We start from the raw sequence: 27129 nt of genomic DNA on the forward strand, positions 1-27129 counted from the left end.
ACTCGGCGCAGCTTGTCCCCTTCAATGAGTTCGAAAGCATCGTTGATGCGAGCTCGCAGTTCTGGCACGTTTCTTGGTAGAGGAGGTTTAAACACTGAATCTTTCACATAACCCCACAGAAAGAAATCGCATGGGGTAAGTCGGGAGAGCGTGGAGGCCATGACATGAATTGCCGATCATGATCTCCACCACGACCGATCCATCGGTTTTCCAATCTCCTGTTTAAGAAATGCCGAACATCATGATGGAAGTGCGGTGGAGCACCATCCTGTTGAAAGATGAAGTCGGCGCTGTCGGTCTCCAGTTGTGGCATGAGCCAATTTTCCAGCATGTCCAGATACACGTGTCCTGTAACGTTTTTTTCGCAGAAGAAAAAGGGGCCGTAAACTTTAAAATGGCTCTGAGCACTATGGGACTCAACTGCTGAGGTCATTAGTCCCCTAGAACTTAGAACTAGTTAAACCTAACTAACCTAAGGACAACACAAACATCCATGCCCGAGGCAGGATTCGAACCTGCGACCGTAGCGGCCTTGCGGTTCCAGACTGCAGCGCCTTTAACCGCACGGCCACTTCGGCCGGCCGTAAACTTTAAACCGTGAGATTGCACAAAACACGTTAACTTTTGGTGAATTGCGAATTTGCTGCGCGAATGCGTCAGAATTCTCTACCGCCCAGATTCGCACATTGTGTCTGTTCACTTCACCATTAAGAAAAAAATGTTGCTTCATCACTGAAAACAAGTTTCGCACTGAACGCATCCTCTTCCATGAGCTGTTGCAACCGCGCCGAAAATCCAAAGCGTTTGACTTTGTCATCGGGTGTCAGGGCTTGTAGCAATTGTAAACGGTAAGGCTTCTGATTTAGCCTTTTCCGTAAGATTTTGCAAACCGTCGGCTGTGGTACGTTTAGCTGCCTGCTTGCTTTATTCGTCGACTTCCGCGGGCTACGCGTGAAACTTGCCCTCACGCGTTCAACCGTTTCTTCGCTCACTGCAGGCCGACCCGTTGATTTCCCCTTACAGAGGCATCCAGAAGCGTTAAACTGCGCATACCATCGCCGAATGGAGTTAGCAGTTGGTGGATCTTTGTTGAACTTCGTCCTGAAGTGTCGTCGCACTGTTATGACTGACTGATGTGAGTGCATTTCAAGCACGACATACGCTTTCTCAGCTCCTGTCTCCATTTTGTCTCACTGCGCTCTAGAGCGCTCTGGCGGCAGATACCTGAAGTGCGGCTTCAGCCGAACAAAACTTTATGAGTTTTTCTACGTATCTGTAGTGTGTCGTGACCATATGTCAATGAATGGAGCTACAGTGAATTTATGAAATCGCTTCAATCATTTGTAATAGCCCTGTACGTCAGCTCCAAAATCGCGTGTGCTGCAAGAGCTGTCTGCTGTGTTGTTTGGCATCTGAACGGTGAAACTAGGTTATGAGAGACTTTTTTCCTTTCTACGAAAAAATCGAAATATAGTAACAGTGTAGGAACAAGGAACGATAACAGTTTATTAATGGCCACTTTGTAGTGGATGTACTTTTGAAAGATCGTGTTCTAAATATTCCACGCGCCTGCAGCAGGAAGAATAGGAAAAGTGTCATCCAAACATTTCAAAACATACAAAATATATACTTATAGACACATCAAAGAACATCTAGAGCGCTTTGCCGGTAAACAGCGCTTTTTTACTTTGTCCTTTGCACGTTGTTTTCTTGTTAAGTGCCGAATAAGATCGAAAAATTATTTTTCTCGTCAAATAATTACGACTTTTTCACTGTTGAAATAATTTTTAGTAAAACGTGTTTATCAGTTTACGTTCTTATTTACGCATAATGTAGGTGTTTTCTCTATAGATCGTAAATAAATTTTTGCTTGCAGATATTTCATCTTTCTAGTAGGAGAACACCAGTGGAAAAAAAATACAAGAATCTCGTGCAGCCTGAAAAGTGTGTCACGAAAATGTAGCAAAGAGCACAACAAAGGTTAAGAGGACACGAAAGCACAAAATCGGTTTCTATAAGAGGAGTGAGCTCCGCCAGAATAGGTTAACTTCCGATGTTAGCAGCGCCGTCACTGTCCACTGTGCCTGTGAATGCGCAGTGTGAAGCATACTCAGCAATTAAGAACTCCACACTCGACACAATCTATAAATCTTTGATGTCAAAGACACGCGACATAGAAGACTGCTGACTTACACACAGGCACGAAAGGTGCACGCACATTGACTAGTTGCACACACACCGAGTAGTCGATTTCGATCAGAAAGTCACACGTGTAAAGTGGACTTTAATCACCCGCTTAGCACGCCACGGGTGGCTCAGTGACGTCAGTGATCAATTTACTGTACCGAGTGTAGACGTCTGAAGTCCACAGTACACTGCAGACTGCGCATGCGCAGAATGGGGGACTGTGCCGTCATCTGTTAATATTGGAAGCCAATCCATCATCTCCGAGCTCACTCTTATTACAGTAATGGATTTCGTGATTTTGTTTCTTCTTCATCTTTATTTTGTGATATGCTTTGTTTTCGTGACGCAATGCAAAGGGTACATGAAGCCTGGTGTTTTTACTACTAGTGTTCTCCCACAAAAGATACGGAATATCCAACAGAAAAGTATTTGCATTTTCAGAACCTGTCAAAGAAAAAGCCAGAGGTTGTTTTATTCAGCATTGAAATACACCAGGTTATTCCCCAATCTTTTAGCTACACAACACTATTTTTCCAACGTAATCTCCATTCAATGCTACGGCCTTACGCCACCTTGAAATGAGGGCCTGTATGCCTGCACGGTACCATTCCACTGGTCGATGTCGGAGCCAACGTCGTACTGTATCAATAACTTCTTCATCATCCGCGTAGTGCCTCCCACGGATTGCGTCCTTCATTGGGCCAAACATATGGAAATCCGACGGTGCGAGATCGGGGCTGTAGGATGCATGAGGAAGAACAGTCCACTGAAGTTTTGTGAGCTCCTCTCGGGTGCGAAGACTTGTGTGAGGTCTTGCGTTGTCATGAAGAAGGAGAAGTTCGTTTTGATTTTTGTGCCTACGAACACGCTGAAGTCGTTTCTTCAATATCTGAAGAGTAGCACAATACACTTCAGAGTTGATCGTTTGACCATGGGGAAGGACATCGAACAGAATAACCCCTTCAGCGTCCCAGAAGACTGTAACCATGACTTTACCGGCTGAGGGTATGGCTTTAAACTTTTTCTTGGTAGGGGAGTGGGTGTGGCGCCACTCCATTGATTGCCGTTTTGTTTCAGGTTCGAAGTGATGAACCCATGTTTCATCGCCTGTAACAATCTTTGACAAGAAATTGTCACCCTGAGCCACATGACGAGCAAGCAATTCCGCACAGATGGTTCTCCTTTGCTCTTTATGGTGTTCGGTTAGACAACGAGGGACCCAGCGGGAACAAACCTTTGAATATCCCAACTGGTGAACAATTGTGACAGCACTACCAACAGAGATGTCAAGTTGAGCACTGAGTTGTTTGATGGTGATCCGTCGATCATCTCGAACGAGTGTGTTCGCACGCTCCGCCATTGCAGGAGTCACAGCTGTGCACGGCCGGCCCGCACGCGGGAGATCAGACAGTCTTGCTTGACCTTGCGGCGATGATGACACACGCTTTGCCCAACGACTCACCGTGCTTTTGTCCACTGCCAGATCACCGTAGACATTCTGCAAGCGCCTATGAATATCTGAGATGCCCTGGTTTTCCGCCAAAAGAAACTCGATCACTGCCCATTGTTTGCAACGCACATCCGTTACAGACGCCATTTTAACAGCTCCGTACATCGCTGCCACCTGTCGGAAGTCAATGAAACTATACGAGACGAAGCGGGAATGTTTGAAAATATTCCACAAAAAATTTCCGGTTTTTTCAACCAAAATTGGCCGAGAAAAAAAATGTGTTGCATTACTTATTGAACTGCCCTCGTATTTAGCTAAAACATCGATGTTATCTTGCATTTACCAAAAGATAGAACAACGTACAAAGGACAAATTAAAAAGATGCCACTTACCGCCTTCTAAATATTGTTTCATGTCTACATATTTTCTCGAGTAAATAAATGTAGATGTTTTGAAATGTTTCGACTACATTTTCCTTATTGTTTCACTTCTTTGGAGTGTGAAGAGTTTACCATTGTATTGTATTGTATGAAACTGAGGACTTAGAAACGACGGAGAGTCGTCGTCTCCGCCGTAGCCCTCAGTGGTTCACAACCCCACAACAGGCTACAGCAGTCCACCCACCCCACCGCCGTCCGACACCGAACCCAGGGTTATCGTGTGGTTCGGCCCACAGTGGCTCGTGACATCGGTTGGACCCTAGGCGATTGCAAAATCGTGGCCTGGTCAGATGAGTTTCAATTTCAGTTGGTAACAGCCGCGGGCCTAAGCTGTTAACACGAGACTGTGCGAGCTGGTGGTGGCTCCATAGTGGTCTGGGCTGTGTTTATATGGAATGGACTGGGTTCTCTGGTCCAACTAAACCGACAACTGACTGGAAATGGACACGTTCCGCTACTTGTTTCCAAAAAACGATGGAACTTTCATGTATGACTTTGCGATATGTCGCTCGGCCACAACTGCTCGTAATTTGTTTGAGGAACATTCTGAGCATTACGAGCGAGTGATTTGGTCACATGGATCGCTCGACATGAATCCCATCAAAAATTTGTAGGACATAATCGACGGGTCAGTTCGTGCATGAAATCCTGCACGGGCAACATTTTTGCTATAATGGACAACTATAGAGCCAACATAGCTCAATACTGCTACAGGGGACTTGCAACGATTTGTTGAGTCCATGCCCTATCGCGTTGCTGCACTACATCAGACAAAAGAAGGTCCAACGTAATATTAAGAGGTATCCCACGAATTTTGTCATCTCAGTATATTTGACTTGTGTCTGGAATGTCTATGTTTTTGATCCTATCTGTTTTCCGGGTTCCTGTCGTTTCTTAAGCGTACATTTTCCTTAGTAATATTTACATCTACATCTACATGGATACTCTGCAAATCACATTTAAGTGCCTGGCAGGAAGTTCATCGAACCACCTTCACAATTCTCTATTATTCCAATCTCGTATAGCGCGCGGGAAGAATGAACACCTATATCTTTCCGTACGAGGTCTGATTTCCCTTATTTTATCGTGGTGATCGTTCCTCCCTATGTAGGCCAGTGTCAACAAAATATTTTCGCATTCGGGGGAGAAAGTTGATGATTGAAATTTCGTGAGAAGATTCCGTCGCAACGAAAAACGCCTTTCTTTTAATGACTTCCAGCCCAAATCCTGTATCATTTCATTGACACTCTCTCCCACATTTCGCGATAATACAAGACGTGCTGCCCTTCTCTGAACTTTTTCAATGTACTCCGTCAGTGCTATCTGGTAAGGATGCCACACCGCGCAGCACTATTCTAAAATAGGACGGACTAGCGTAGTGTAGGCAGTCTCCTTAGTAGACCTGTTACATTTTCTAAGTGTCCTGCCAATAAAACGCAGTCTTTGGTTAGCCTTCCCCACAACATTTTCTATGTGTTCCTTCCAATTTAAGTTGTTCGTAATTGTAATACCTAGGTATTTAGTTGGATTTACTGCTTTTAGATAGGACTCATTTATCGTGTAACCGTTTAGCATTCATGTGGATGACCTCACACTTTTCGTTATTTAGGGTCAACTGCCACTTTTTGCACCATTCAGATCTCTTTTCTAAATCGTTCTGCAGTTTATTTTAATCCTCTGATGACTTTATTAGTGGATAAACGATAGCATCATCTGCAAACAACCTAAGACGGCTGCTGAGATTCTCTCCCAAATTGTTTATGTAGATAAGGAACAGCAATGGTCCTATAACACTACCTTGGGGAACGCCAGAAATCACTTCTGTTTTACTCGATGACTTTCCGTCAATTACTACGAACTGTGACCCCTCTGACAGGAAATCGCAAATCCAGTCACATAACTGAGAAGACATTCCATCAGCACGCAATTTCACTACGAGCCACCTGCGTCGTGCAGTGTGAAAAGCCTTCCGGAAATCCAGGAATACGGAATCGATCTGAAATCCCTTGTCAATAGCACTCAACACTTCATGTGAATAAAGAGCTAGTTGTCTTTTACAGGAACGATGTTTTCTAAACCAATGTTGACTGTGTGTTAATAGAGCGTTTTCTTCGAGGTAATTTATAATGTTCGAACAGAATATATGTTCTAAAATCCTGCTGCATATCGACGTCAACGATATGGGCCAGTAATTTAGTGGATTACTCCTACTACCTTTGTTGAATATTGGTATAACCTGTGCATTTTTCCAGTCATTGTTCACGGATCTTTCGTCGAGCGAACGGTTGTATATGATTGTTAAGTATGGAGCTAATGCATCAGCATTCTCCGGAAGGAACCTAATTGGTATACAGTCTGGACCAGAAGACTTGCTTTTATTAAGTGATTTAAGTTGCTTCACTACTCTGAGGATATTTACTTCTACGTTACTCATGTTGGCAGCTGTTCTCGATTCGAATTCTGGAATATTTACTTCGTCTTTTGTGAAGGCATTTCGGAAGGCTGTGTTTAGTAACTCTGCTTTGGCAGCACTGTCTTCGATAGTACCTCCAGTGCTATCGCGCAGAGAAAGCATTGATTGTTTCTTGCCGCTAACATACCGGTTGATCAAAAAGTCAGTGTAAATTTGAAAACTGAATAAATCACGGAATAATGTAGATAGAGAGGTACACATTGACACACATGCTTGGAATGACATGGGGTTTTATTAGAACCAAAAAAATACAAACGTTCAAAAAATGTCCGACAGATGGCGCTTCATCTGATCAGAATAGCAATAATTAGCATAACAAAGTAAGACAAAGCAAAGATGATGTTCTTTACAGGAAATGCTCAATATGTCCACCATCATTCCTCAACAATAGCTGTAGTCGAGGAATAATGTTGTGAACAGCACTGTAAAGCATGTCCGGAGATATGGTGAGGCATTGGCGTCGGATGTTGTCTTTCAGATGTCGGTCGATCACGATACACTTGCGACTTCAGGTAACCGCAAAGCCAATAATCGCACGGACAGAGATATGGGGACCTGGGAGACCAAGCATGACGAAAGTGGCGGCTGAGCACATAATCATCACCAAACGACGCGCTCAAGAGATCTTCCACGCGTCTAGCAATATGGGGTGTCTTTTTTTTTTGTTCTAGTAAAACTCCATGTCATTCCAAGCACGTGGGTCAATTGTTACCTCTCTATCTACATTATTCCGTGGTTTATTAAATTTTCAAATTTATACTGACTTTTTGATCACCCGGTACTCCACATACGACCAGAATCTCTTTGGATTCTCTGCCAGGTTTCGAGATAGATGATAGGATGGACCATTTCTGGAACTGACGACTGATCTTACTGCAATATTTTGTTTGTGCACCTTCGAGCCGGCCGAGGTGGCCGAGCGGTTCTAGGCGCTACAGTCTGGAACCGCGCGACCGCTACGGTCGCAGGTTCGAATCCTGCCTCGGGCATGGATGTATTTGATGTCCTTAGGTTAGTTAGATTTAAGTAGTTCTAAGTTCTAGGGGACTGATGACCTCAGTAGTTAAGTCCCATAGTGCTCACAGCCAGCACCTTCGATAAGGAGTTAAGTGTGGGTATGTTTGCATTTTTCTGTGTCATTCTTTTATCTGACCTTTTGTGAATGTATTTAACGTTTTTCAGTGATTGTTGAATGTGACTCTGGTACTTTGCTGTTGGGCTACTGGTTGTCTTGGTGATGTTGTCCTTCAGAACATCTAGCGTTTGGTCGGTGGGTAACTTTTCACTCATGATCACTAATAAATGCCTTTGTCTGCTTTTGTTATAATTAATAAAGAATAGCCACTGTGGATGGCACATGTTGTTGTTGTGGTCTTCAGTCCTGAGACTGGTTTGATGCAGCTCTCCATGCTACTCTATCCTGTGCAAGCTTCTTCATCTCCCAGTACCTACTGCAACCTACATCCTTCTGAATCTGCTTAGTGTATCCATCTCTTGGTCTCCCTCTACGATTTTTACCCTCCACGCTGCCCTCCAATGCTAAATTTGTGATCCCTTGATGCCTCAAAACATGTCCTACCAACCGATCCCTTCTTCTAGTCAAGTTGTGCCACAAACTTCTCTTCTCCCCAATCCTATTCAATACCTCCTCATTAGTTACGTGATCTACCCACCTTACCTTCAGCATTCGAAAGCTTCTATTCTCTTCTTGTCCAAACTAGTTATCGTCCATGTTTCACTTCCGTACATGGCTACACTCCATACAAATACTTTCAGAAACGACTTCCTGACACTTAAATCTATACTCGACGTTAACAAATTTCTCTTCTTCACGATTTCCTTGCCCTACATTTTATATCCTCTCTACTTCGACCATCATCAGAGGATGGCACAAGGGCGCTCAAACGTATAGTTTAAATGAGAAAACTTGTTCGCGTAACAGGTGGGCCCATATTCAGTATCTCACTTAAGATTTGAGCAGCAATGTAGAGCCATAGAAGTGCAGAACCTCAGCGCGTGCGGCCAAGAACGCGCAGTAATCTTTCCTGTTTTGCGCACTTTTTGTGCCACTTCAGGCTCCGGCAGCATTCCTGGGAGCAAGGCGGCGGCAGCGGCGCGCGCCGGCGTGGGCGGCGCATGCGCGGTGGACGCGGACGGCTGGGAGGGGGGAGCCAGGCCCTCCGCGCCGCCGCGGGCCTCACGGTCGGCTCAGTCGCGCTCCAGCAGCGGCAGCGGCAACATGATGCAGCACCAGCGCAGGTTCTACCTGGGCGAGGACCCCTTCGGCGGCAGCATCTACGGCCGCGAGCGCGAGTACGACGGCGTGGTGCCCGCGCGCAGGAAGCACCGCCAGGTCAACGGGCATCGCCGCCACGACGAAGAAGACGACCCCGCGAGGTAAGCCTCGCCCCGCACTCAACATTTGCGTGCCTTTGTAACTGGCCTTGTAGAGCGGGGGCCTTCACTCGCAAATACCTGCTCATTAGCACCACATGTCTCTCAGCCCCCAGTCGTCCTCAGTTATTCTCAATGTCGTTCACAGGTTGCAGTATCTGATGTGAACAGACCTCGTCGGGTAAGATGAAATAAAGGCCTACTGGAGACAATATTCGTTGTTTTTTCTCTCCAGTACTGCCACCCTTTTTCGTGGTATTGCTCATGACTCACACGTGCATAATGAGAGGTACAACTTGAATATTACTGGACTCAGGTTAAGAACAGCCGACAACGTAATAAGACACACAACAGCAGTGAACTTAACGCTGAAACACTACGTAAGGAAAAGTCTGTGCAAGTATAGGATTTCAACGTCAGAAGGTCGGGGCAAAGAAAAAAAGACACAATAATACGCCATTACTAAGCGCCAGTACATTTTCTCTCTTTCAACGTGCTTAATAAACTAAAATAGAACAAATGGGAAACAACGATGTCACAGCACTGGCGAAATATATTTCAATGAAGTTAAACTGCCTTTTTGCGTAATACAGACCAAGAATAGGAAAATAAAACGGAAGCTGCATAACGTCCTTTTGAATAATGCAGATGCCATGTAAAACAATTTAAAACACTGTCATTATTAATAATGTCTTGTGACGAGGGCCGCTCGCCCGGTGCAAGTCTTTCGATTTGACGCCACTTCGGCGACTTGCGCGTCGATGGGGATGAAATGATGATGAATAGGACAACACGACACCCAGTCCCTGAGCGGAAAAAAAATCGCCGACCCAGCCGGGAATCGAACCCGGGCCCTTAAGATTGACAGTCCGTCGCGCTTGCACGTAGCTACGGGTGGGGGGGGGGGGGGGGGGGGGCGCGCGAATACTGTCATTATTGAGTATTGAAGATAGTGGTCTCTTCCAATTAACAACGTTAATGTTAAAATTTTATTCTAAGTTAGAAAGGACGAAAGAAGGAGTCCGACAGATTGATTTCCTCGAACTAACATTTTATTGAGTTTGAAACAGAAGCATTTACAGTTTTCTCGGAGCAGTTGCAAATTATAAAATTTGAATATCTTACCTTTAAATCGGGATGGTTAAGCTCTGAGGTATTCGTACATGCCAAATGTCTCTTTACTTTGCGATAATTCCTTTCCTGACACGTTTCTTTATAGACAGATTGCAGGTAATAACAGAACCGAATGCAACCAAATTACAATGCCGTAAATTTTAGTGATTTAGATGGAAGGTGCATCATGTTTCCTGTTTTCTAGTCCAGTCTTCTGGCAAATAATTTAAAGAAAGAAGAATTTCAAACGTTGTGCAGTTTTCCTTTGCAGCTAAGTATTCGATTCCGGTTGTAGTTTACTTTTAGTCAATCTACTACCAATAGTCCTATTGTTACGGTTGCTAACTAGTGAAGCGAACCTCCTGGGATTTAGTTCCCGAAGATCACCTACTAGTCGTGAGACCAGATGAGGAGAGTCTGCAAAGTGACGGCCAAATCGAAAAGCGGAAGTCACCCGTTATTTATTTGTCTAGTTACTCTTCAAAGCAGACGTATTCCAGCATTTAGCGAAATGAGATTAATATCTCTACCTTATATGGTGCCTTCAGACTATTCTGCGCTGCCGATCTTCAAAAATTCTTTGGCTGCCTATCGTCGGCCTGTAGGCGCTGTAACATCTTGTAGTGAACTGCTGCAGTGCTTTTAATGAAACTTGCCGAGGAGTCAACTTGTCTTTTACGGTATGCTTCGAATCGCGTCGCCTATTGCAACTTTTGCGTCTGATGCAGCCTGAACGTACAGCTAACTCATACTCATTTTTCGATTTCTTGTGCTCTTTAATGACTTGTTTGTCAGTGCAGACACCTATTCCTATTAATTTATCTTCATTGGGTGGCTGAACAGGTCCTCGTTTGTGAATGCAATTCCTGAGAATGACATGCATGTTCCATTTAGTTGAGCTCTTTTAGAAGAGAAACTGCCCTCCCGACCTACAGTATTACTGGATCAGTGTTGTGCAGCGTTACTCTTGCGAATACAGCTTTGCTTGTATCTGTCGACCGTGGAGAATGGACACTGAACTTCGCCGCTATTGTTACAAGTTGTTCGTCCATCTCTCGTGATTCGCAAGTATTAAGCAGAAGCACATACAAGCTTTCTGAAAATGACGTATTTCTGTCATGTAATGAGTGACTGGTTAGGCCCGATATCTACATTTATCGTAAGGAACCTGAGACGTACTGGTAGACTGCTACGGTCGCAGGGTCGAATCCTGCCTCGGGCATGAATGTGTGTGATGTCCTTAGGTTAGGTTAGGTTTAAGTAGTTCTAAGTTCTAGGGGACTGATGACTACAGATGTTAAGTCCCATAGTGCTCAGAGCCATTTGAACCATTTTTTGAACGTACTGGTAATAAAAGCAAATGTACCGTGAATTTCCGTCTTTGACTTACAGGGGCAACTATTGTACATCATTTTCACAATCTAAACTTGATCCAGGTGGCATTTTTTTTTCCTTTTGTTATCATTGTACACTGTTGTTATTCAGTTTAGTTTCTAGCTGTAACAAAAAAAATATTTACCATACTTTTGTAAGGTCGTTATATAAGGTAATAGGTAGTGATTGTTGCATAGGTGCAGAGACTGTAATTCTGCATACTCTACAGACAGTATTATCTAGTAAACAGATTCTAAACTTAGAGAGAGCGTTCCTAATTTCGAAATATTCCAGGTTCTCCATCGACCAACTTGCTCTAAGTATGGAAAAAAACGTTAGTCAATGCAGATGAGTAGGAAAAATAATCCTGCAACGTTCGAATACGGTAACAATGGCGTGCTGCTTGACATAGACGCTTCGATTAAATATCTGGACTTAATTTTGCAAAGCGACATGAAACGAAAATATAGAACTTTGTTGCAAGGAAGGCGAATCGACTTCGATTTATTGGGAGAACTCTAGGAAAGCGTTGCTCATCTATAAGGGGGACCGCGAACAGAAGACTTCTGGGAGCCATTCTTGGCTTCTCCCCGAATGTTTGGGATCCCAAACGGATCGTGTTAAAGGAAGACATCGATGTGCTACAGAAGCTTACTGCTAGGTTCGATCAGCACGCAAGTGTTATTAAAGTTAAATCAACTGAGAATCCCTGGAGGGAAGAAGACGCTCTCTTCTAGAAACATTCTTCAGAAAATTTAGAGAACCGGCATCTGTGACAGACTACAGAACGACCCTAGTGCCACCAAGAGACATCTCGCGTAGGGGTCGCAAAGGGAAGAGAAATTAGTGCTTGAACGGAAGCACATAGATGTTTTTACTCTCGCTCCATTTTAGTGAGGAACGGGAAATGGAATGACTAGCATCGGTCCAAGGTACTCCACGCCATGCAGCGAATAGAGTCTTGCGGAGTGTTTATGTAGATGTAGAACAACCCATTAACTTCGTGTGTGCTGGTTGGTATTCCATTGTATACATTCAGCGGTAGCAGTAATTAGAAGAGAACACTCGTCAATGATATTTCTAGGAAGTTCGTTGACAAAGTGATGTTTTTGAATTTTAAAATTTTCCCGATGAGTTGAATATTCAAAGAAGGGTCGGAATCTACACAATATGGTTTTGATAGAGCCAGCCCGCGCACCGTGAGGAACGCACCACTGAGCACCTGTGATTTTGGTGACAGTATTGTCATTTTGGGACTCCATCATTAAAGAACCAGGGGAAATGTGCATGGCGGAAAATCTAATGATCTTGATTGCGGCTATCAGTTGGATAATACGTGGCTCCCCGCCATTTCCACGATTTGTTCCAGACGAAGAACACAGACTTAGCAGTTCACTTCCGCAGTTCCACCTCCGAGGGCGATGCCCACAGCGTAATGTGGTCCGTCTGCTACCATTATCTTAACTGCAAACGCGGAATACGCACCGTGCGCTAATACATTGTGGGCCGGGAGAAGTATTCAGTCTTCGATGGCTTACCTGAAAATGACTGTCACGGAACCAGTTGAAATACCGTCGACTACAGTGAACGACGAGTGGCAGCAAGCACGAAACTTCAATATAAAGTCATGATTCATCAAATTATGCGTAGGATGTTCGCAGCTGACATTCAACAATTACTCTTCGACATTTCTAAATGATGTGCCAAAGGATTTCAGATGACAAATCTATGTCGCTGAGGTCAAACACATATACTGTCAGTGATAAGAATTGCTACTAAGTCCGTAAGCCAGGATATCCAGCGAAATTAGAACTGTGTAGCTATGCAGAACAGATGTCTTTCGAGGGTTGTTATGCCAGCTATTTCCAGAGCCATTATTTAAAGTTAAATTTAGAACAATCTGCCAGTGTATTTTTGTGTAAAGCCTACGTATACTCCACAACCCATTGTACAGTGCTTGGCAGAGGCTACTTTGTACCATTTAGCCAGTCGGTGTCTTATTTACGTATAGGTTTCGGTGCACTTTTCGTAAGGTTATACTTACATATTGAGATCACAAGAAACACAACTGAATTTTTCATATATTCCACAAGGCACCGCCTCGTAACGTCTCTTAAACACTAGATTCCCTAAGATATATACTGCGCTCTCTCAGAACTCTCCCAGGAAACCTGTCCTCCAATCGCCGCCCACGTGTTCGCTTCGTGCTGTTAGCTCTAAGTTCTTAAACACTGTGACCGGCTCCAGACGTTTAAAGCAAATTAAGGCCTGCACGGAAGTAGTCAAATAATACTTTTCCTGCCTCTTAAGATAACAACTGGAAATTTATATCATGATCGGGCGTCGACCGTGAAAATTCTGCTTTTCGCAAGCAGTCATTATTCTGGAAAACATAGTTACACTAACGGAACACATCTCCTGGGCCAAATTCTCAATATCACTCGGTTTTACATCGCCTATGACGAACACTTACATGCAAAAGTTTTACCACGACAACACTTTTATATCTCACACTTGTCGTGAACAGAACGACGAATGGAGGGAATGAATGTGGGTATGTCATTTTTGGTCGGGAATCCCCTTCTCGGAAGTTCAGTTGCCTTTTGCAAGTCCTTATTTGACGCCATTTCGGCGACTTCCGCGTCGGTGATGAGGATAGCATACGCACACACCTAGTTCCGAGCGGAGAAAATCCCTCAACCGGGCGGGAATCGAACCCGCGGCACTTTGATCGACAGTCACGAATGCTAAATACAAAACCACAAGCTGCTGACAACAGAACAATGAAAGCAAATAATAATATTGTCAAAACAGTACCCTACGCAATGCGCTGGACGCAGCTTTGTGATTTATAAACGTTGATGTAAACTCTTTACCATAGAAAATTCTTCAGGAGCCGTTTATTTAAAGATAAGGCCACAGTCTATTTGGCGATTTTTTTCCTAATAAGTCATGGTCCCGTTGCACGCGGAGTAGTCGAACTTTTGTCTACGACCCCAGAAAAAGTAAAGTCAAGCAATTAACCTTTTTTTAGTTTGCACGCATATGTGTCTAATCCTACTAATAAACGTTAAAATCTCGCGCTATAGTAGCGCAGTACGCCGACGGAGGCGCCAAAACAACATGGCGCAGTCCGTTGATAAAATGGGATTATCGTGCGGCAATTGATTTTCGGCAGCAGTGGAAATTTTGCAGCTGTGTCAGCTCAATCCAAATGACTTCTTTAGCCGACTGGCGTGGTCTTACACCTCGATAGCTCACTTTTTCAGCGGGCTGCGTAATGTCGTTTCTGTCCTTCTAGCGCCAAGCTTTGGTATTATGGCTTGGGAATTCTCATGTCTACTACAACTGCAGGCACGTAACTTCAAAGAAAAATACATAAAACAGTTTGTCTGTGTCAGTCACTTTTATTTAGCAACAAATACTGGCACCACGCGTTTCGACAGCATGCTGTCATCGTCGGGTGCTTTACAGTTACATGAAAATTAATTTTTTATTATAGATTCTTGTGTGCTTAAATGCCAAATAAATGTAAACAACTGTGTGTGACGTGTGAATTGATGGTGTTGTGTTTTTTCCTGGGCTCTGTGTAGCAGATAAGTATGTATTCCGCGAAAATGGGCACATTTCCGTACACAAGCTCACTGACACAACCAGCAAATAGACGTCTTCGCACATCAAAGGTATCTATAACTAAAAATTAATGCACATGTAACTGAGATGCGTCGTACCGATAAATACCGCATGTTTCAAACTGAATGCAGGGGTTTTAAGACTGTAGATTTATCACATTCAACTTAATAATTATAAACAATATATTAACTGAAAGTTAGCTGAAGTAGTTTTTCTTAAGTGTTCAAATTCGTCACACAGCACACATCGAGTCGGTAGGCGAATTCTTCTCAAATCTTGATCAGTGCGTCTGGAGTAATTGTTGCAACAACTGCTCCAATTATGTTTCTTAAGTCGAGTAGACCAGTTGATAGCGGAGGTAGATGCACATGATCATTGATGAACCTCCAAAGGTAAAAATCGTATGGCGTCAGGTCGGGGAACGTGGAGGCCATGCGAAATGAGCTCTGCCATCAGGCCCCTTGGGGTCAAGCCAGCGATGTGGTACAACGTCCTTCAACCAACTGCGTACTGAGTTATGCCAGTGAGGCGGCGCACCATCTTGCTGCCAAATGAAGTTCTACGGTTCAGCTTCTTCCAGTTGATGGAAGAACTATAGTTCTGATGCATCAAGATAAGAAACGCCAGTTGCAGTTACTTCACCAAAAAAGAACGGTCCGTACTCTTTCCGCTAGGATTCAGTTTAGGGGAGTCTCGTTGCATCTGTACCATCTCGTGGGGATTTTCTGATCCCCAGATGGGCACATAATGTGTGTTGACATTTCCACTTAGCTGAAATACCGATTCATCACTGAAGGCGACACGATCCAGAAAATCTTCATCATGCAGCGACATTTCGTTTGCAAAGTTGGTAAGTAAACCGTAGCCTGTAGACTTTAAAAGCTTGCAATAATTCCAAACGAGGAGGACATAGTTGTAAGCGTCTCCTTAGAAACTCTCGACACAGACGTTACGGGAACTGCTAATTCACGACTAGATGTTAACTGCTTGGTATGAGGCGTGAAATGCTCTCTCACTCGTTCAACACGTTCTCCACTCACTGTTTATCGTCCCACATATACGAAGCAGTGCATGCACATGCACACGGGTATACAAACAAAACTGTCTGAGTTTCTGTTTCATTTAATATATTTCTTATAATTGTAAGCTGAAAGTAATAAAGCCTTAAAACCCTATATTCATTCTGAAGCACCCAGTATTGGTAAATAAAGCTGACTGAAGCTAAAAAATTATTTTATAACTATTTTTTATTACTATGGGATTTAACTGCTGAGGTCATCAGTGCCCTAGAACTTGGAACTACTTAAACCTAACTAACCAAAGGACATCACACACATCCATGCCCGAGGCAGGATTCGATCCTGCGACCGTAGCGGTCGCGCGGTTCCAGACTGTAACCCCTAGAACCGCTTTTTTTTTTTCGGGCCTCCTTCCTCCCCTTCAACCCGTTCTTCACGCTCGCCAATTTTTGTCTTCTCGACCCAACTTCTCCGCCTTCAAAGAGAGAATGTAACTTGATGACGTGGAAACGCGCTTCTTCTGAACGACAGACTAAGTATGCCCCTTCTGCTGCCTTTGTTTGCAACATGGCTTGAATAAAAATAAATATAAATTCCATTCAGAAGGCATTCACATAATTGTTATGGAAACGTAACTGGATCTATAACTTTCTTTCTCCGTGCGTGGAAAAACGGAAAGAAGCAAACTCATTATTGCTGATAAGTAAAATTCTCTTCTTCAGAATGGTAATGAATTAAAGTAGGCTTCTGCTGCTTGATTTTACACATAAATAACATAAATATGTCTTCCTGTGAAAAGAAGGAAGGAAAGAAAGAATCTAAATAAAGAGCATACGTGATGACTGGGTGTTGTGTGATGTCCTTAGGTTAGTTAGGTATAAGTAGTTCTAAGTTCTAGGGGACTGATTACCATAGATGTTAAGTCCCATAGTGCTCAGAGCCATTTGAACCATTTTTGAAGAGTGTATATCAGTTTCTTCACTGTGTTGTATGCTTCCCGCAAAACAAACTAATATATACATATATCCTTAACTGGTCTATATTGATGATCTTCTCTGATTACTTGCTGTTGGAAATCCCCCTCCTGCTACGTGAAGTACAGCCTTGTACCACAAAGCATTCGTCTAATATACGACATGCTTGGATGGATAATGTAAATTACGTACTTCTATTGGTTACATTACGGTTTTAGTTACAAAATTTGCGTAGTTTTCTTTGTACTTTTTAGTACACATCAACTTGCGGTGCTCGGTTGTAAGGTATACCCAGAAGTCCTCCCTATTGCTTGATTCTTTTGTTAGGATGTAATGCATCGTTTGACCTTTCAACCAGTTGATTGCGTTTCGTTTTGTTTTAGGGTAAGGTATACTGTCAGGGTTTAAAAATTCAGCGGGCGTAACGGCGTTGGGCGTATCTTTTGTCTTGTGTAGGGCCATATGTCATTTACCTTGTCACACAACAATCTATGCTCTTCGGTATCTGGTATGTTACATAATGTACACAGCGGTGACTCGGCCAATCGAATAGAGTGAAGTTTAGAGTTCGTCGTAATTTTCATGTTTACAGCAAAGTACCAGGTCGATCTGACATACGTTGGCAACTTCCGGCAGTGAATATTTTCCCGTAATCTTTCCAAGTTATAACAAGGATACTTTTGTAAACCGCTCGGCCACTCCGGCTGGATATAACTATTTTAATACAGTCGTACTCCCCAAAAAAATCCATACAATATGGATAAATTTAAGCTCAACAAAAAATTGTGCTGCTATATTTTTTCGATGTGACTATTAAAATCTGTGTTCGAGGTGACTGTGGCTACCCTTCGTATATTATTTGAACAATGAGCTTCATCCGTCACTGTTGTTGTTGTTGTTGTGGTCTTCAGTCCTGAGACTGGTTTGATGCAGCTCTCCATGCTGCTCTATCCTGTGCAAGCTTCTTCATCTCCCAGTACCTACTGCAGCCTACATCCTTCTGAATCTGCTCAGCGTATTCATCTCTTGGTCTCCCTCTACGATTTTTACCCTCCACGCTGCCCTCCAATACTAAATTGGTGATCCCTTGATGCCTCAGAACATGTCCTACCAACCGATCCCTTCTTCTAGTCAAGTTGTGCCACAAACTCCTCTTCTCTCCAGTTCTATTCAATACCTCCTCATTAGTTATGTGATCTACCCATGTAATTTTCAGCATTCTTCTGTAGCACCACATTTCGGAAGCTTCTATTCTCTTCTTGTCCAAACTAGTTATCGTCCACGTTTCACTTCCATACATGGCTACACTCCATACAAATACTTTCAGAAACGACTTCCTAACACTGAAATCAATACTCGATGTTAACAAATTTCTATTCTTCAGAAACGCTTTCCTTGCCATTGCAAGTCTACATTTTATATCCTCTCTACTTCGACCATCATCAGTTATTTTGCTCCCCAAATAGCAAAACTCCTTTACTACTTTAAGTGTCTCATTTCCTAATCTAATTCCCTCAGCGTGACCCGACTTAATTCGACTACATTCCATTATCCTTGTTTTGCTTTTGGTGATGTTCATCTTATACCCTCCTTTCAAGACATATTCGTCACTATGGGCTCACGGTGTGCACAAGCGCACACGTACAAAAAGTATCGTATGTACGTGTACATTCGAAAGATCACCACTGAGTTCATATTGGCCTATTCGTCACTATAAGCCAATATGAACCCAGTGGTGATCTTTCGAATGTACACGTACATACGATACATTTTGTATGTAACTTTCTGTACACTTGTGAACACCGTGAGCGCTGAACATGTGCGGGTACATCTACATCTACATTTATACTCCGCAAGCCACCCAACGGTGTGTGGCGGAGGGCACTTTAAGTGTCACTGTCATTACCTCCCTTTCCTGTTCCAGTCGCGTATGGTTCGCGGGAAGAACGACTGTCTGAAAGCCTCCGTGCGCGTTCTAATCTCTCTAATTTTACATTCGTGATCTCCTCGGGAGGTATAAGTAGGAGGAAGCAATATATTCGATACCTCATCCAGAAACGCACCCTCTCGAAACCTGGCGAGCAAGTTACACCGCGATGCAGAGCGCCTCTCTTGCAGAGTCTGCCACTTGAGTTTGTGAAACATCTCCGTAACGCTATCACGGTTACCAGATAACCCTGTGACGAAACGCGCCGCTCTTCTTTGGATCTTCTCTATCTCCTCCGTCAACCCGATCTGGTACGGATCCCACACTGATGAGCAATACTCAAGTATAGGTCGAACGAGTGTTTTGTAAGCCACCTCCTTTGTTGATGGACTACATTTTCTAAGGACTCTCTCAATGAATCTCAACCGGGTACCCGCTTTACCAACAATTAATTTTATATGATCGTTCCACTTCAAATCGTTCCGCACGCATACTCCCAGATATTTTACAGAAGTAACTGCTACCAGTGTTTGTTCCGCTATCATATAATCATACAATAAAGGATCCTTCTTTCTATGTATTCGAAATATATTACATTTGTCTATGTTAAGGGTCAGTTGCCACTCCCTGCACCAAGTGCCTATCCGCTGCAGACCTTCCTGCATTTCGCTACAGTTTTCTAATGCTGCAACTTCTCTATATACTACAGCATCATCCGCGAAAAGCCGCATGGGACTTCCGACACTATCTAGTAGGTCATTTATATATATTGTGAAAAGCAATGGTCCCATAACACGCCAGAGGTTACTTTAACGTCTGTAGACGTCTCTCCATTGATAACAACATGCTGTGTTCTGTTTGCTAAAAACTCTTCAATCCAGCCACACAGCTGGTCTGATATTCCGTAGGCTCTTACTTTGTTTATCAGGCGACAGTGCGGAACTGTATCGAACGCCTTCCGGAAGTCAAGAAAAATAGCATCTACCTGGGAGCCTGTATCTAATATTTTCTGGGTCTCATGAACAAATAAAGTGAATTGGGTCTCAGACGATCGCTGTTTCCGGAATTCATGTTGATCCCTACATAGTAGATTCTGGGTTTCCAAAAACGACATGATACTCGAGCAAAAAATATGTTCTAAAATTCTACAACAGATCGACGTCAGAGATACAGGTCTACAGTTTTGCGCATCTGCTCGACGACCCTTCTTGAAGACTGGGACTACCTGTGCTCTTTTCCAATCATTTGGAACCTTCCGTTCCTCTAGAGACTTGCGGTACACGGCTGTTAGAAGGGGGGCAAGTTCTTTCGCGTACTCTGTGTAGAATCGAACTGGTATCCCGTCAGGTCCAGTGGACTTTCCTCTGTTGAGTGATTCCAGTTGCTTGGTTTAGGAAGGGCACGAGGCGCTGGGCGCCCGGCAGAGGCAGGCGAGGGGTACGGAGCAGGAGCGACGCACCTCTGGCGGCCGCGGTGTACTTGGAAAGTTGTCAGCGGCCGCTCCCTGCGATGGCGTCAGCGCGTGACGCCGTATTAGGCGACGCCAGCGGCCGCTCAGCTGAGCGGAGTGCTGTGCGAGCTGCTGCCGGGCGTCGGTGATTCACTTCTGGACGACCACGACCACAGGCTGCTGCGTGCACCACCACCTAGCTGCCAGGTCTCCACACGCCACGTATAGCTAGCCAAACACTGCAGGCAGCTGAAGAAACCGGTTATGCTTTCTACTGCCCATTAACAAACTCTGCGGGGACGTATGCTGTACCTAAGCTTCTTCCTCAGCGTTTGTCCTGCAGTCTACCAGGATCCGCTCTTTTGGCTCTCTGTCTCCACTTGACGCAATCTTGTTGTTGGTCGGGATGCAAGCCAGCTACCTCGAGGCCTATGCCGAGGATATCTGGCCAATGTAGACTCAGTCACCCGATGGGTCCTTTACCATCGACAAGGAAAACCAGCACTTTACTATTGTGTCTTGATCTAATCGAAGCGCGTGTCCATACCATCGTAGACGGTTTTTCCTCATCTTCTAAATTACAGGTGCCACACCGAACCGCCTGTGTATTTCCTCACTGGACAGATGATCATGAAGCGTCAGGCCTCATGCTATACCTAATTCTAACGTCCAATTGCATCGTTGAAATACTAGCAATTTGAAAAGCTTTAGCAATGAAGTAAAAAGGAATTTCAAAGAGTCCTTTTCTTAACACACTTTAAAATTTCTCTACCGTGTGAGAAACGTCATATCGTAATGCGACCACTCCTGATTATATAAAAGATATACTGAGTTTGATTCAACTGCAAGGTAAGTTGACAGTGACGTAAACTTCATGTGGATGAAAGAAAACTCAGGCGTCATTGGAAACAGATTAGACGAAATGCCCATAAAGTATTACTCTAGGCATATTCCAAGGCAGAATATTTGATACCCATATTCGGATGGAACTGCTGAAGAAACCGTGGGTTGACAGTCACAGTGAGAACTCCATAATATGAATGTGGACAGGATATGAATGTGACGCTAGTCATCTCTATAAAATTAATGAAACAATTCCCCAACGTGTTGTCACGACAGTGAACTGAAGCCGATTTAAATCACGAACACAGCATACAAAACTATACAGCGAGTTGAGCCAGCCGAACTACTATCTTTTACTGTCCTCTTAAGTACGAGTGACAAGACCTCTCACATCATTGGACTCTACATAAGACTCAGACATAAGTACTTAGTTTAATTATTTCTGAAAATGTAACAGTTTATATTTGGAGCCGGCCGGTGTGGTCGAGTGGTTCTAGACGCTTCGGTCTAGGGGACTGATGACCTCAGATGTTGGGTCCCATTGTGCTCAGAGCCATTTGAACCATTCATATTTGGAAATTTGTGGTAAGATGAGACCAAACTGCTGAGATCATCGGTCCCTAAGCTTACACACTACTTAATCTAACTTAGATTAACTTACACTAAGGACAACGCACACGCCAATGCCCGATGGAGGACACACGAACCGCCCGGGGGGAGGGGGGGGGGGGGGGAGCCGCGTGAACCGAGACAGGACGCCCAGACCGCGCGGCACAAGAGTTTAAACAGTTTATATATATGTGTGTTTATGTAAAGTGTAAATTTCCGAAGTGCGTTATATGTAGATATATAAACGAAATGTCGCTGGTGAATTGAATACCATACCACACAAACCAAATAAAAACTTAAAGAACTGACAGAAAAATTGCTAGAGCTCAGTTAGACAGCTACTGCTTCGTAGAGAGTACTTCTGGCGACACCCCGAATGGAATAGTACATTGATGTGTCAGGTTTTGTATTGACTGACGGCTTGACACCCGAACGCCTAGCTAGCTAGACGTAGCACAAAAATAGCGGAGACGTCGCAGGTACCCAGTGCGTCTAGTGGTCTACCTCTAAGTCCTGAAAGCTATGTACTAAGGTAGTCAGGTCAACACAGCATTTATTTCTTCCAGAAAGCATTTGACTCGGTTCCACACCAACATTTATTAACGTAAATACAGTAATTTGGAGTATCAAACGATATCTGTGATTGGATCGAAGACTACTTGGTAGGGTGGAGAGGCATCGACAGAAGTGGAAGTATTTGTATGTCAATCCTTGTGACTGGTGATCTGAGGGACTTCGGCCGTTCACTTCTGTAATGAAATGGAACATCTACAGCGCACCTTATGATGTTATTTATTACGTAACTATATAATAAATAACATTGCAAGGACGGCTGTAGGTGTTCCATTTTACTGCAGAAGTGGAAGTAACTTCATGCGTTTGTGTTGCGATCCTTGGTTGTTGTTGTTAATTAATGACCTGACAGACAATATTAACAGTAACCTCAGATGACTTTGCATATGATGCAGTTACCTATATCGACATATTGTTTGAGGAAAGCTACACAAATATACAATCAGAACATGGTAAGATTTCAAAGTAGGGCAAAACTCGGCAACTTGCTTTAAATGTTCGGGAATGTAAAGCTGTGCACTTCAGATGCAGAAAAGTAGTATCATATGACTATAATATCAGTGAGTTACAATCTGAATCTGTTTTCACAAATGCCTTGCCAAGGAAAGGCAAAGGTCGTAGGTTGTAGTCCCGTCCGGAAACACAGGCAAACAGTGTACGCTCCACTGCAGAGTGGAAATTGATTCTCGGAACGACCGCCAGGGGGTGGCTAAGCCATGTCTCCGCAATATCCATTCTTCCAGTAGTACTGTAAGGTATGCAGTAGAACGTTGTAAAGTTTGGAAGAAGGTAGGAGACGAGGTAATGGCGGAAGTAAGGCTGTGAGGCCGCCTCGTGACTCATGCTTGTGCACAGCTCACAGTCAGTCGCTAGATCACCCGCCCGCGAAAGGCGACGGCCTCAGTTTCGAGCGTCCAGTTTGTCACGCAGTTTTAATCTGCCAGGTACTTTCAGATCGGTGTACACCACGCTACAGAGTGAAATTCATTATGGATACAAAGGAGACCGCTTTCAAAACATACTTGTGCCCTATTATAAAATACACGCCTGGAAATGGAAAAAAGAACACATTGACACCGGTGTGTCAGACCCACCATACTTGCTCCGGACACTGCGAGAGGGCTGTACAAGCAATGATCACACGCACGGCACAGCGGACACACCAGGAACCGCGGTGTTGGCCGTCGAATGGCGCTAGCTGCGCAGCATTTGTGCACCGCCGCCGTCAGTGTCAGCCAGTTTGCCGTGGCATACGGAGCTCCATCGCAGTCTTTAACACTGGTAGCATGCCGCGACAGCGTGGACGTGAACCGTATGTGCAGTTGATGGACTTTGAGCGAGGGCGTATAGTGGGCATGCGGGAGGCCGGGTGGACGTACCGCCGAATTGCTCAACACGTGGGGCGTGAGGTCTCCACAGTACATCGATGTTGTCGCCAGTGGTCGGCGGAAGGTGCACGTGCCCGTCGACCTGGGACCGGACCGCAGCGACGCACGGATGCACGCCAAGACCGTAGGATCCTACGCAGTGCCGTAGGGGACCGCACCGCCACTTCCCAGCAAATTAGGGACACTGTTGCTCCTGGGGTATCGGCGAGGACCATTCGCAACCGTCTCCATGAAGCTGGGCTACGGTCCCGCACACCGTTAGGCCGTCTTCCGCTCACGCCCCAACATCGTGCAGCCCGCCTCCAGTGGTGTCGCGACAGGCGTGAATGGAGGGACGAATGGAGACGTGTCGTCTTCAGCGATGAGAGTCGCTTCTGCCTTGGTGCCAATGATGGTCGTATGCGTGTTTGGCGCCGTGCAGGTGAGCGCCACAATCAGGACTGCATACGACCGAGGCACACAGGGCCAACACCCGGCATCATGGTGTGGGGAGCGATCTCCTACACTGGCCGTACACCACTGGTGATCGTCGAGGGGACACTGAATAGTGCACGGTACATCCAAACCGTCATCGAACCCATCGTTCTACCATTCCTAGACCGGCAAGGGAACTTGCTGTTCCAACAGGACAATGCACGTCCGCATGTATCCCGTGCCACCCAACGTGCTCTAGAAGGTGTACGTCAACTACCCTGGCCAGCAAGATCTCCGGATCTGTCCCCCATTGAGCATGTTTGGGACTGGATGAAGCGTCGTCTCACGCGGTCTGCACGTCCAGCACGAACGCTGGTCCAACTGAGGCGCCAGGTGGAAATGGCATGGCAAGCCGTTCCACAGGACTACATCCAGCATCTCTACGATCGTCTCCATGGGAGAATAGCAGCCTGCATTGCTGTGAAAGGTGGATATACACTGTACTAGTGCCGACATTGTGCATGCTCTGTTGCCTGTGTCTATGTGCCTGTGGTTCTGTCAGTGTGATCATGTGATGTATCTGACCCCAGGAATGTGTCAATAAAGTTTCCCCTTCCTGGGACAATGAATTCACGGTGTTCTTATTTCAATTTCCAGGAGTGTATTAAAGTGTGTGGGACCCGTACCAAACGTAGTAGTACTAACGGGGGCTACTGAACACATATCAAAAAGAGCAACACTAATGGTCACAGATTTGTTTAAGCAGCGAGTGAATGTTGCGGGATTGTTGAATTGACAGGCGCTTGAAGGTATCTACATCTACATATATACTCCGCTAGCCCCCTCTGTTGCACTCGAGGATCGTGAGAGGGAAAAACGACTGTCTGAACGCCTCAGTACGAGCTCTAATTTCCCTTATCTTTGAATGGTGATCACTGGGCGATTTGAAAGTTGGTAGTAATAATATATGCTCTACATCCTCGGTGAAGAACGGATTTATGAATTTAGTGAGCAGCCCCTTCTGTTTAGCGCGCCGTCGATCTGCAGGTGTGTCCCACCTCTAACTTCCTATGAGATTTGTAACGCTCTCGCGATGGCTAAATGTACCAGTCACGAATCTTGCCGCTCTTCTTTGGACCTTCTCAATCTCTTGAATCAGACCCAACTGGTAAGGGTCCCATACAGACGAACAATACTCCAAGACTGGGCGAACTAACGTATTGTAAGCTATTTCCTTTGTTGAAGGACTGCATCGCTTCAGGATTCTACCAATAAACCGCAATCTAGAGTTCGCCTTACGCGTTACTTGTGTAATCTGATCATTCCGTTTGAGATCATTTCAAGTAGTCACACCCAGATACTTGACGGACGTTACCGCTTCCCAAGACCGGGTATTTATTTTATACTCGTACATTAATGGGGATTTTCGCCTTGTTATACGCAGTAGATTATACTTACTAATATTGAGAGATAACTGCCAGTCATTACACCACGCATTTATTTTCTGCAAATCCTCATTGATTTGTTCAGAACTTTCGTGTGATACTACTTTCCTGTAGACTACAACATCATCGGCAAACAGTCTAAGGCCGCTGTCAATACCATCAACCAGATCGTTTATATAAATCGTAAAAAGCAGAGGACCTATTACGCTGCCCTGGGGCACACCTGAAGTTCCGCTTGTTTCTGTTGAAGTCACCCCGCTCAGGACGACATACTGCTCCCTGTCTGATAGAAAACGCCGATTATCCCACGAAAGCCTGCTTCCAGAGTTTTTAAAGAAAAAGTTTTGACTGAGGAATCTAGCAATATGCTACAACTCCACACATATTCCTGAAGGCACTGGAAATTACAGAGCGTTCAGAGGCATTTAAGGAGTCGTCCTTTCCGCGCTATGCACGGGAGTGTAACGGAAGGAAGCCATAATATTTGGTACAGTAGGAAGTACCCCCTGCCATGCGTTTCACAGGGGTTTGCAAACTGTGAATGTAGAAGGGTGGTGCATGTTTTTCACCTGGGCAGGATTCCTCAAAGCACATCGTGGAAACGTAAAGAAAAATTACTGGTTACAGTTAATTTGGAAGGAGATTGATTATTATTAGATTCACTAACCACAGTACTTGGTCACTGCTATTGATACTCCAGAGGCAGAGTTAAAGGGGGAAAAAAGGGCATGTGGCACGGCTGACTGAGCGAGTATTTCCTGCATTTGCTTAGTCATGACGTGACAAGAAAGTTTCCTGTTCGGCGGCCGTGTCGTGTCCCTGAGCGGATTGTAAACAACGCTAGAATGAAAATGTTGCCGGCATTGATTTCCATCTCTTAAACGCTGTTCCGCAAAAGTACGTGCAGTCCTTCGTTTGGCATTTCGTATTTAAGAACTTGCAAAGTACTATTCTGATAAAGTATTTAAAGTAAATGGTAAACAGGCGGGTTGACGCTGCCAAAAGAAATCTGAGGACACATACAATTTTAGTGCAAGATTTTCTCATTTTACAGCATTTTGACGGAGTAAGTTATATGACACTGTTTGTGTACCATGCATATGCATTGACGTTCATAATCCGCGTCCTATCGTATGGCATGAGTTCTTAGCTAAATACTAAGGCGATGCGCTACGGTTCTCCTGTAACGACTCCCTTTAGAGTTTGTTGAGTTTCTGTGACCATGCCACACCGACCAAACTATACACTAAAGAATAGGTGGGACTTGACTTCTGTGAGTGAGCTTTCGTACGGGTGATATGCATCCTTAGAGTTCTTTCAGTGAACCTGCTTCACATATACTTCTGACACAAGCAGATTTAACCGTTCGTTCCGTGACTTGCCGTCTCATAGGGATACATCCATATATTTAACATATTTTAAC

The 27129-nt window shown here is 44.5% G+C and overlaps 1 protein-coding gene across 2 annotated transcripts in view; it reads left to right on the plus strand.

Moving 5' to 3' along the window:
* LOC126419121 (serine/arginine repetitive matrix protein 2) overlaps positions 1–27129 on the plus strand; it is a 1464442-nt gene that overhangs the window by 1372020 nt on the left and 65293 nt on the right. For both annotated transcript variants that reach the window (XM_050086231.1, XM_050086224.1), the window contains one exon: positions 8626–8947. In XM_050086231.1, coding sequence (XP_049942188.1) covers positions 8626–8947 — 322 coding nt within the window. The remainder of the gene's footprint in view (positions 1–8625; positions 8948–27129) is intronic.

Source organism: Schistocerca serialis, chromosome 1 (genome assembly GCF_023864345.2).
Source record: "Schistocerca serialis cubense isolate TAMUIC-IGC-003099 chromosome 1, iqSchSeri2.2, whole genome shotgun sequence".
Lineage (NCBI taxonomy): Eukaryota > Metazoa > Arthropoda > Insecta > Orthoptera > Acrididae > Schistocerca > Schistocerca serialis.